Here is a 12549-nt window from a genome sequence, read left to right as displayed (position 1 = left end):
GGTTTTTTTCACCCCAAGCATCTGAGAGTAGTGCATAATAGGTGCTCAAATATTTGTGGAATGAACAACAACAACAAAAAAGATAGATAGATGAGTGAATGGACAGATAGCGAGAAGAGAAGAAGGTCAGTAGACAAAGAGTCAAGGATATTCTCCATGGGACTCCTGAATTCGGACCGGACAGTAGGGAAACTGGGGAGGTAGAGGGGCGTGGAGGATGGGATGAGATGGTGGCTCTGGACCTTAATCTCAGGGTCTCCATTCCCACGGAAAAGAGAGGAGTTCCTACCACCCAAAGACTCTCTCTGGCTCCCTTGCTAGACCCTGTCTTCTGCCAGAAGACCCCAGAATACAGGCAAAGCCGCCAAAGAACAACAGTTCTAACAGTAGGAGCAGAGCTACTGCCTTCCGTGCCCCTCGGATCTGCACTCCCTGCCTATCTTCCCGGCGCAGAGAAGGCGCGTACCATGAACGCCCCAACTTCCCCCCTTTTTTTTCTCCCACGGTCGGGAGTTTCAAGAGGGGAGAAGCCGGTGGAGCAGTAACAGCCCTCGTAATCTCTCCAGTCCCGCTTCCGTCACCTCCCTAAGGCTGCGCCCCCCTCCCTGGGGACGTGCGCTGGGCCCGGGGCCGCCGGGGCGGGGAAGGGTCGGGCCCGGGGCGGGGAGAAGCGTTTATATGTCGGCGAGGGGAGTGGGAGCTGCCACCGATTGCCTGCGGGACACCGGAGTCAAGAGGCTTCCCACGCCGCTGCCCGTCCCTTCCACGGTTCCGAGGTCTCCACGGTCTCCCTGCGCGCGGCAGACGGCACCAAACGTTGCGCTCCTGGCGGTGCGCTCAGCCCGCGCGGTGCGCGTCCAGAGGAAGTCCGCCCGGGGCTTGGGAAGTGCAGGGCTGGGGGCTGCATGGAAGTTTCCCCAAGGTAAGTCCAGGAGCCGACGCTGGGACAGCAAGAGCCAAAACTAGGTTTATAAGTGATCAGTAGTTGGATGGGAGTGACTGGCCAGAATAGAGGAGGCTGCATGAGAAAGACTGCCGTGGAAGGAAATAAGTGAATTTCAGAAGCTCAAAATCTCCTCCTTTGTCTTTTTTCTTCCTCCAAACAAGAGTAGCTGCCCTCACCTCGTCTTTCTTTTAGATTTTCCGCATCCGACTGTTGAAGAACCTACAGCACACTCTTGTCATTCTCTGCTCCCACCTCTGCGTCTCCCACCGCACACCAGGGCGCCTCCTGAGAGGTGCCTCACCCAACACTGTGTCCTTACTGCACAGGGCCTGGCGACTGGCATGTACACTGGATCACTCGCGGGAACAAATGAATGGAGTTAATCAGGGTGAGTCAGGAAAAGTCACTCCCAAGCCTGTACATTCCCAGGCTGTACTTTTGTTCTTGCACTTAACCCAAATTTATTAAAGAAAGTTGGGTTTTTATTGCTGAATGAGGGGAGGAAGGAAAGCAGAGAAAATGCACCCTTTTCTCAATTCCCAGAAACATTCTGCTCTGAGTGGAACCCCAACTACCTGACTCAATATCAACCGTGCAAAGAATTTTGAAGAGGAGAGGAGGCAGGCTGGAAGAGGAAAAAAAAAATATTAAAACTAGGAAGTGATTTTCTTTTCTTTTTTTTTGTCCTTTTGTGACAAGGATTTCTCATTCCTCTTGTTAAAAGTCTACTCTATGGATCTATTTAAAGAGGACCTTTGTCAGTGGATGGCTGTGGAAGTGATAGGAGAGAGGGGTGGTGATGGTGATAAGGAATATCTGAGACAGTAAAACTCTCGTAACACTTGTGACAGGAAGGATATCAGAAGTCTTCTGTTAAGAATTCTATAGTTACAGAATTCAGCAGTAATGTTACTTTTTCTAAACTAATCTATTTAATGAGTAGTATTTTAATATAAAATGCTCAATGTTAAATTTATTGTTCAGTGTCTTCATAGAGGAAGTCACTTACATGAAAATCCTGAAACTTCTAAATAATGTTCTTTAAAATACACAGCCTTAATAGTTCTTTTCTTTATAAAAGAAGTTGTCAATTAATTTCTCTGTATTTATTTATTTATTTATTTTGAAAGGGAGTTTTTCTCTTGTTGCCCAGGCTGCAGTGTAATGGCGCCCTCCCAGCTCATTGCAACCTCCGCCTCCCCAGTTCAAACGATTCTCCTGCCTCAGCCTCCCAAGTAGCTGGGATTACAGGCATGCGCCACCACACCTGGCTAATTTTGTATTTTTAGTAGAGACGGGGTTTCTCCATGTTGGTCAGGCTGGTCTCGAACTCCTGACCTCAGGTGATCTGCCCACCTCAGCCTACCAAAGTGCTGTGATTACAGCAATTTCTCCCTCATTTTATTCCAAAATATTAGAAATGCAGAGGAGAAGAAAAGAAGGAGAAAAAATAAAAAATACCATGCCTCCAAAGAAGGTGTGTTTTGGATGTTGTGCCATGTGAAATCAAATTGTATAATGTTCATTAAAGATGTCAGGTTAAGCATTCATGGGAGAATCATCTTTGGGCTTTTATATTTTAGTAATTTTAAAAATTTAATTTTGCTGAATTTTTTGTGAACCGATTCTCCGGAAATACTATTAAGTATAAAATACTTGCAATTTTCAGTCTTTCCATTCCCTTCAGATAGTCTGAATTTTAGAAAGTTTCAGTATTTTGAATATTTTGCAGAAAATATTTATTTATTTGTATAGACAGTACTAAGAGCATCTAATTAAGTCACCAAATGAAGATCAGGTTGTAAAAATTATGAATAAAAATTGGTGCGTTATTTATTAATCTCCATACTTAGTACACTATAATGTCCCACTAATATAATGGTCTTAAAAATGACTAAAAAGAACTTCTCTGTCAGTAAATATCCCCTGACCCTGGAATTTCTTAGAAATATGGGTTTGTGAGCCAGACCCCCTGCAAATATATAAAAGTGATCTAAACTAATGATTATGTGTTGTAATCTAAGAACGCTCATTCCTACAGTCCTAAGAAGTAAGTAGGAAGATTAGATTTTCTATGCTTCTTATGCTTCTAAAAGAATCATGAATATGACTTTTCCAGGGTGATTGTTGGCCAAAATTGTTTTTTTTTTCCTTTGCTGACCTTATTGTCGTTAAAGAAGGAAGTGGATTAGCTTTGCTCTCCAACAGGTCTAGATTCAAGTTACAGACAAACTCAAACAATGCAGTTACCTGAGTCTTATTCTTGTCACGTGTCACATGGGGCAGTGATATCTACCTACCTCACAGGGGTGTATGGGAAAAAAACAAGATCTTTGTAAAATGCCAAGCACAGGTGCTCAATAATTGAGGACAATGGTGATGGCGATGGTGGTGGTAAAGCCATCATCATCATTAGCTCAAGCAAATAGACTTTTTTCTAATAATTTAGTTAATATCGAGCCCAATTTTATCCTGTGTTCTGACCTCACTCAAATACTTGGTTTCCATGGAGTGTAATACATGATTAATAGAAACGAATGATCCACCAAACACTGTAATCTCCCTGGAAGTGTTCCAGTTTGTAGAGATCATGGAGCTCATTTAGGGCCTGTCACTCAGGCATGCTGCTATCCTGGAAGAGATGTGTGGGGGTTGCAGCTGTTCTGCTTTTACTACAAATTTCTTCCTATCTTAGGCTTTAGCGTTCGAGGAGACCTTTCCCTGAGAGTCAAATTACGCCTGCAGGTAGGAGGCTTTTAAAAGTGCACTCAGTGTTTTAATTTCTTCAGCTAATGCTTTTGTGGTAATAAAAATGACTTTCTACTTTCAGCAGAAGAGTATTATATTTAGATTTTCTGAATTTTAAAGCAGTTACCAAAAGCAACGCTAAGTTTTTCAAAGGAATTTAAAAGGCATAAGTGATCCTTTAGAAAACAGTGACTGACTAAAGGCCGAACTTTCTAAATGAAAAAATAATCGAGTCTTAGTCTCACTTCCTCTTCTGTTTCCGCGTCCTCCTTCCAAAACTGGTTTTTTCTTGAGGTGACCCCAAGGCCTTGGCATGGAAATTTAGAGGAAATTACCACATAAAAATAGATACCATTAGCTAACATAAGTCATATGCAGAAGAAGAGATCTTTTGTGTCTCTTGTATCCCTAATGCTTCCTACAATACCTGGCACTTAGTAGGTATTCAGTAATATTTGGTAAGTGAAGGACTTAAAATTTCAAAATTCTGGCTAAATTATGCTTCTCATGTGAAGCTGGAGCAGTTGCACTTAGAAAATCCAATAACATGCAAAATCTCGGGGAAAATCCCTAACATGAAAAATCTCAGGACAAGATAAAGGAGGCAGTATCAGCTTTGTGTCACTACTTCTGAAGTTCAGTCTTACTAAAATAAAAAACACCTGGTCTGTCATTACTGACTCTAAATCTTATCTTTATGAGCTGTTTTGATTGACTGACATAACCCTAAAAACTAATACATTTAACAGTCCCAAAGAACAAGTCTAAGGAGATGTACTCATTTAATTTTGGAATGATGAGAAAATTTTTCCCCAAATGCTCAACTGGTAGAGAGGAGAGAAGACTAGAATATACAAACCAACTTAGTCTTGCAAACGTAAACCTCAATATTCTCCTTAAGTCACAAAGGCACAAATAAATATACATGTAACCATTTTAAAACCGTTTACAGTTAAGGACGTGAACATTGATTCGACTCTGAAATATTTTTGTATTGCTGTAAGTACTGTATCCTACACTTTAGAGGGGAAAGATTTTGCCAGAGTTAGTTGGCAAAGGCATTTGTGTTGGCTTGAAAAACCATAAGCTAATCACTTATTTAGTCCGTTAAAAACAACTTGATTAATGTTTGGTAAGAAATTCTGACTAAAATTCTCCATTATATGCATCCAAATACAATAGAACTTTGAAGATCATAAGCAAGTCACAGTCATATTTGGCTATTACTGTTTGTTATGAAAAAAATCCCACAATATGTCAAATGGTCTGTGTACCATATTTTTGTACCCCTACCTCATCCTAAGCCAGCATGTATAGTTAACTTTATAATCTCGTTTACTTTCACATTTTCTCTGGGACAGCTAGATACTTTAATGTGAAGAAGATGACGTTATACACTATAGTAGATTCCCTCTATGTCCAGGCTTTTCTCCTCTCTGCTGGCTACAGATAGTGTGAGGGCCCTGCCCATATTTTCCCACTGCGTTCATTCTTTCAGTGCATGCTGGAGGCTTCTTACTTCAAGCACTATGACTCTGTCTGAGGCCTTTATCGGGCCTTGGGAACCTGCCTGACCCATGTGGGGTAGGCCAGAAGGGTCTGGGAGTAAACACCCCTGGAGCAATACCTTACCCAATAACATATGAAAGCTGGTGAGTAAATAACCCACTTTCTCACATCTTATGTGAGGCAACTTTTGAGATATGAACCATACATCACTCCAGAGGTACCCAATGGAACCGAGCTCCAGCTGCCCATAGTGGTAACCTACCTGCTCATTAACATTGACTTTTTTCCCTTCTCTGTCTCACGTCTTCACTCCTTTACCAGGAATCACCTCCCAAATAAACTAATTGTATGAATTCTTGTCCAGGGTCTGCTTTTGGGAGAACCCAGTCTACCATAAACTTTTTGGCTATTTCAGTAAATGCCGTATAGGTTACACTGCAGTAAACTAAGTATAGCTTATACTTAGCCAGTGGACTATAGCTGCCATTCTAGCCAAAAAGTAAATCATGAATGGAATTCTTGCTTTCCACAGTGGAGAACAGAATTTTGTCTGTAGCTAATACTGTTTCATTGGTGTCTTGGTGTCTTGTTTCATTTATGTCTTATTGGTCATAACTGGATTCTATATTCTCATCACCTTTTTGGAAACTGTCATATAACTGGATCCTATATTCTCATCACCTTTTTGGAAACTGTCATGGGACGTGGAGGGAGATATCAGTGAAGATTTGGTGTGACTCCAGAACAATGAGGCCTTGGTGTGATCTCATAATTAGAGAAATAGCACAAAGAACACATTCTGCTCATGTTACGGAAAGAGGCTCTGGAAAGTGGTTCAAACACAAGCTCAGTGAAGATAAGGCTGGACCCTTTATTTTCCTGCTGGGTGTTCCTATCCCCGCCACAGGTTGGGTCACTGTTTATTTATCAGTGATTTTCTAATCCATACCACCATGCCAGACCTCTCCTGAGAACTCCAGTCCAGATATCTGACTGCCCACAAGGCACTTGAAAATTTATTTACCCCACAAATCCAACAAATCCCAAATGGTACTCTTTATCTTCCCCCAAACTCTCCCTTCTTCCTGTGAATGGCGCAACCCAGTGGCCCCATCAGAAAACTTTGAAATAGCCTTAAGGATCTGTCCTCTCTTCATTAACAATCCCATCTAATCAGTCTCCAAGTCTTAGAAATTTAATTTCCTAACAATCTCTACAAACTTCTCTCCATTCTCCTTGTCATCACTGCATTTCCAAAACACCGTCATCTATTTCACTCAGCACCGGCCTCCTAGTGCCCCTCCCAGCATCTAGTCATGCCTCTCTTCTAGCATTATCCACACTCCAGCCCAAAAACATCTGCTCACACTTTTCTCTGGTTAAAATGCTCCAATGGCTTTAGATAAAATCCAAAATCCTTATCCTGGTTGAAAATCCTCCCGCCACTCCACCTTAACTGCCTCTCCTGCATCATGCCTTCTTATTTTGTTCCCACTACCCCCAGTCCTCTGGTTCTTTAGGGAGACCTTGCTCTCTCCCACCTCCTGCCACTTGCATTTTGGAATTTCTTCTACCTAGAACCATATTCTCCAGACTCTAAACCTGGCTAACTGCGTCTCTCCCTTTGGAACTTACCTACTATGTTCATTCCTTGAGAAAAAACATTACTGTACCCCCTTACTAGGAAAGGTGCCCTTCCCTGGATCCCCACAATAGCCTGGGCTTCCTAAGCCATATCGCTCTCCCACTAAAAGCTGTATTTCTTAGGCTTTCATGTTCACCAGTTTGCTTTCAGTGCCAGCTACTGAAGTATCTGTGTGTGAATAATGAGCCAAAATCAGGTTCCTTACTAGCTGATGACCATGGGCAAGTCACCTAACTTATCTGAACTTCAGCTTGCTCATCAAAGTGGAAATAATATTCAAGCACGGGGTGACTGAGAAGAGTTGATGAAATTATGGATCTGGGGTTCCTGACACCTCAGTTGGTGCTCAATAAATAGTAGTTATTTTGGATTCAGCAAGGTAGAACTAGGCTTGCCTTGCCTCGTGATGTTTTGAGACAGTAAAGGCTACATCCCAGAAGGTGTAAGTTAAAGGGGCACTTTGATGTAGCAGCTCTGGGAGGAATCCAGAGCGAGGAAAGTATCGTTTAGCGAAAAGCTAAAAGGTCTTTTTAAACATTTCAAGAGGTGTGTTTTTGGAAATGCAAGCAATATAACAACATACAATGGCATCTAATTACCTCACAGTTTCTTCTAAACAGTCTTTCTCCTTGAGTTTCAATGTCTGCATTCCCTGGATTAATGCCATGAGTCCAATTTCTAAACTGATATTTTTTTCCAAGAGTTTTGCCTTAAAAGTTATTCCCTGCTCCTCCTTGGGTTTTTTTTTTCCCTTCTCAACGATTACTGTCATCAACCCAAAATGGCACCATTAAGCACCTAATCTTTGAGCCTCCAGGGAACTGTCATCAAAATGCTTAGGAACCAAAATGCACATTTAGAGGCAATGTAACTGGGTGGAGGCAAGCACTAAACAAGTTCCTGAGCTTGCACTGGTGAATAATGAAGGCAGAGAATTTTTAGCTTTTAGTAGGGTGAGTGAATTTAGTACATAACTGGGTGGCAACTGGGATAATACCACCTCAGGGAGCTGTCTGCACATTTTAAGGGCTTTTGGGTATTTGGTAAGTTACTGCTTTGGCACACTTACCTAATAGTCTACAGCAAAACAGTTTTCAAGTTCACTGAGCCAGAGGTGCCCTACCCCACCCTAAACATGCAAAGTGTGTAAATTCCTTTTGTTTCCATATATCCTAGCAATTTGGAAATACATAGTCACTTGTAAGTAACAGTCAGTATACTCAGAAAAATATGGTGTTGTCTATGTTGGAGTCCCACCTCATTTTCTTGGATAGGCTTGAATAGATAAATTCATAAATATGTATTCTTAGCTGCAAAATTCTTTAAGTAGTTGCCTTTTTACTTCCAAAAGCATGAAGGACTTTATTTATCTGTTTATTTTATTTCTCAGTGATCTATCCAGTCTTTAAATTTCTTCATGGAGAAAGCAGCAATTAGGCAATAGATGTTCCTATGTCATCTCAATCAGCAGTGGCAAAAGTTATTAAGTTGGGCAGTGTGCTGGGCACCAATTGCATGATTCCACGCCTTCCATCCCTGCTAAACTCCCCCTTGACAAAGGAGATATGTGCTGTGGATGCAGAGCTGAAGTCATGCCACTAGCTGCAGCCACTAAGCAATTTTGGGCTGGGATAGAACCACCCTAGGGAAAAAGAGATTAATGACTTCAGCTCTTCAAAAGGTGGGTCTTCGAATACTCCAATCCAGAAATTTTCTACATCAATGAACTCAGCACTTATTAAACATATTATATACATTATCACATTTAATCCAGGACAACAGCCCATTATCCTGTTTCCACAAATGGGAGTCCAAGATTTCAAGGTTCATTAATTGCTCAAGATCACAGCTGGCCAATGAAAGATATTTGAATTCTGGATGTGGTTAAAACTCAGGCCTTGACACTGCTACTTGTATATTCTGCCAGTTAATCTGGAAAATGTGTGCTTCAAAAGTCTAGAAACTTCTAATGTAGTTAAAATTTAGATCCCTGGATGCTCAGAATCATAGCTCAGAAGTCATATTTTTCATGGTAAGAGGAAATTTTGACTCAGTATTTTTTTAGAAGAAGGGAAAAAAGGGAGACTGCTAACATTGTGAACATAAAGTCTCAAAGTGGTGATGTTTGAGAAGTCACTCAGTGGCTTGGATTCTGTTGTTGAAATTGACTTTGGTAAATATTTTCAAAAGTCCATTCTCATTTTTTTGCTATTTGACTTTTTATAAAATCCTAGAATTTCCGAGCAGAAATGGATCTTACGAATTGTTTCAAGTATTTTTTTAGCAAAAGTGATTGGTTATTCCTCTATGCTCTCCCACAATTAAAATCTTTTCATGAATTCTTGTTGATCTTGGGAAAAAGATAGAAATCATGAGTAGGTCCTGCAAAGCTGTGAATGGCCTGGACACTTCCTCTCTTCCAGTCTCATTTAGTGCCATGCTTCCCTTCTCTCCCTGTGTTCTATTTATACTAGACTTCCTTTGCTTTCTCGATCACACCATTCTCCTTCTTGCCACGAGAACTTCGCATGAGCTATCCTCCCTTCCTGGAACATCACGTTCCTCTTGGGCTAGTTATCTCTCACCATTCCTTCATCAGCTCAAACAGCATTCCCTCAAAGAAGCCTTCCCTGGACTTTCCACGTTAATCAGTTCTCCTCATTATGTAGTGACATCTGTCATCACAGTGTATAATAATTCAACAAATAGTTATTAAGCATTTTTTATGTATAAATGCTATTCTAGGTGCTGGAAAACAAGACAAAGTCCCTGCTCCAAGGAGGATATAAATAATAGAGAAGTCAATAAGTGACTTATAGGTAGTATTCCATGCAACCTTAGTTAAGAAATTAATTGTGGAGCTAATGACTGACTCTGAAGAAGGTGGGAGGTAATTTTGGATGGGGTGGTCAGGGAGGCTTCCCTGGGGAGGTGTATTTGAGCAGAGATCTGAGTGAATATGGGAGGAAAATATGAGTTCCTCTTTGTGAAGTCAGATAAGGGGACACTTCCAAGCAGGAACAACTTTGGCTTGTTCATGGAATAGCAAGGAGGCCATAGTGGCTGAAGTGGAGAGAATGAGAAGGAGAGTAAAGATGAGATCAAAGATCACATGGGCATGGCTCACATCATTAAGAGCCTTGTGGACTGGGTGTAAGGAATTGGAATTTAGCCTAAGTGTGATGAGAAGTCACTAGAGATTTTGAACATAGGGGCACCAATCTAATGTATGGTCTTCAGAGATCCCTCTGATTGCTGTGTGATGGATCTATGAAGAAGGACAAGGGTCAGGTACTGTTAGTTCAGTAGTTCAGCCAAGAGGTGACGGTGGCAGTGATGTGGTTTGCAGCTGGTGCAAAGTGTTTAGATTTAAAATATGTTTTGAAGTACTGTTGACAAGACTTGCTGATGGATTGGCTCAGGAGTTTCAGAGAAACCTCTTTTTTACATGTACCACAGCTGTAACTTTACACTTACTGACGTAATTCTTTAATCAGTACCTTATAGTTTCAAAGGACTATATGCTCCATGAGATTTTAAAAAACATGTCTGTTTTTACTTTTCATTGCATACCTGCTGCCTAACTGCCTACCAGGTGATAGATGCTTAATAAATATTACTTGAATGAAGGCATGAATAAGTGAATGGATAAATACATAAACTAAAACGATCTTATTCTGTAGATGAGGAAAATGGGTCTCTGAGAGTTTAAGGAAATGGCCTTAGGCCTCTCACCTCAGACTAGAACCCATGTCTCTACATTCTTCTTTTAGGCTACTTTTTCTCTTGCCGTAGAACCACTGTGAACCTCATACTCTTTTATTGTGGGGAGGGAAGGGTTGCCAACATGTGTTTCAAAAACTCCTAATGGATCACTAGTATTCAGCCTGGCACTCACCAATGGCAGTCAAGGGTTATTCTAATGACCTTTGAGGCTCTGTTGAGGTAGCACGAGTCTATGACATTTTTTCTCTTCTTTGACCTTGGTTTCTTCTCCAGTAAAGATAACTAATCTTAACTCACTACTGGTGAGTGTTATGCCTAGGACCCAGAAGAGGTCAGCCTAAGCCATCTGATTTCTGTCCTGTTTTGAAAGACACTATAGGTCTTTAGGCAAGAGCAGCTGGTGTGCTTAATCTTAATATAAGAAGGAAGCCATTCAAAAATGTTTGGTGTCCCCCACCAAGGGCACTTTGAAGAAAATCAGTGGAGGCAAGCTGTGATTAAGAGGGAAAGGAGAATAGAATGCAATTAGGAGTCTCCTCTGTTCTCTTGGAAGACAAAAGCTGCCTGAAATGTAACTTTCCCAAGCAATGATCACATCCTTGGCACTCTGCCTTTCTAATTAAATTGCTGATACATATATATGGATGTTTCATTTAATGAACAGCTGGTAAAATTGGATCCTTGCTCTGCAGAGGTTTACCAAAGCACTTCATAGTTTCGGTATGAGTGAATACTAATCATTTACTGCAGAATACAAAAAGAGGAAATTAAACCTAACCTAGCTACTCATCATCTGGGACCTTCTAGGCTGCATCGCCCATGGTCAGCATAGTAACTTTATCTGTTGTTTCCCATCAAGTTACTTCCAATGTTACTTTTCCTTTTTTTTGTTGCCCTCCTTTTGGAAGCAACACGTGGTGTGCTTTTAATTTTTCAGTGCTGTTTCTGATGCTCTGAGACCTAAACCCTTATGAGGTTTCCAGGAGACAGACATTGAAGAGATAAACACTCAGATGAAAGCTCAATGATAGATTTCGGATGTGCTATGAAAAATAATAAGATGCTATGAGAAGAAAATCACAGAGGGAACCTAACTTAATGAGGACAGAAGGAAAGGACCTCCTTGAGGCAACAGCATTGCAATGAAGATTTGGAGATGAGGACTGAGCAGGAACAAGGATAGTGGAACAAAAAAGTTGCCAGAGAGTGTGGCGGTGGCCACATGGGCATGAGGCAGGGCTTTTCAAACTTTGAAGGGTATGCAAATCACCTGGGATCTTGTTCTAATTCAGTAGGACAGGTGATCCTGCATTTCTGACTCCCAGTGGTGCTGATCATGCTGATCTGAGGACCACTCTTTAAGTAGCAACGGAATAGGGCAAGGGTTGCAAAGTTTTTCTGTGAAGAGTGAGATAATAAACATTTTAGACTTTGCAGGTCATACTGTCTCTGCTGCAACTACTCAGCTGTGCCACTGTAGTGTAAAAGCAGTCACAGATAGTACATAGCTGAATGGGTGTGGGTGTGTTCCAATAAAACTTTACAAAGCAGAGCATCAGATTTGGCTGGCAGCCAATAGTTTTCTGACTCCTGGGGCAGAATTAGGTGGTATTGGTTCTTAGGTTCAGATACACATTAAAATCACCTGGGTTTGAAAAATTACCCACAGGTTCCTACTTCAGATCAATAAAATCAGGATCACTAGGGATGGGACTGAGGCACTGGTAGATTTACAAATCTCCCCAGGTAGGCCAGGTGCGGTGACTCACGCCTGTAATCCCACCACTTTGGAAGGCCGAGGTGGGTGGATCACGAGGTCAGAAGATCGAAACCGTCCTGGCTAACACAGTGTAAACCCCATCTCTACTAAAAATACAAAAAATTAGCCGGGCGTGGTGGCGTGCACCTGTAGTCCCAGCTACTCGGGAGGCTGAGGCAGGAGAATGGTGTGAACCTGGGAGGTGGAGCTTTCAGT

General features: G+C 41.5%; 1 protein-coding gene across 3 annotated transcripts in view; it reads left to right on the top strand.

Moving 5' to 3' along the window:
• The first annotated feature begins 681 nt into the window (after positions 1–681).
• COL6A6 (collagen type VI alpha 6 chain) overlaps positions 682–12549 on the top strand; it is a 155288-nt gene continuing 143420 nt past the window's right edge. Inside the window, exons 1-2 of one of the 3 annotated variants that reach the window (XM_009201736.4) lie at positions 685–922; positions 1139–1334. Coding sequence is in view for 2 of the 3 variants with exons in the window: in XM_009201738.4 (XP_009200002.2) it covers positions 906–922 (17 nt within the window). In the remaining variant the exon portion in view is untranslated. Of the gene's footprint in view, positions 923–1138; positions 1335–12549 lie in introns of all 3 variants that reach the window. The other 2 variants (XM_009201738.4, XM_009201735.4) reach the window with 2 other exon arrangements.

Source organism: Papio anubis, chromosome 2 (genome assembly GCF_008728515.1).
Source record: "Papio anubis isolate 15944 chromosome 2, Panubis1.0, whole genome shotgun sequence".
NCBI lineage: Eukaryota > Metazoa > Chordata > Mammalia > Primates > Cercopithecidae > Papio > Papio anubis.
The sequence above is the reverse complement of the archived record's forward strand: the minus strand, read 5'-3'. Positions and strand labels throughout refer to the sequence as shown.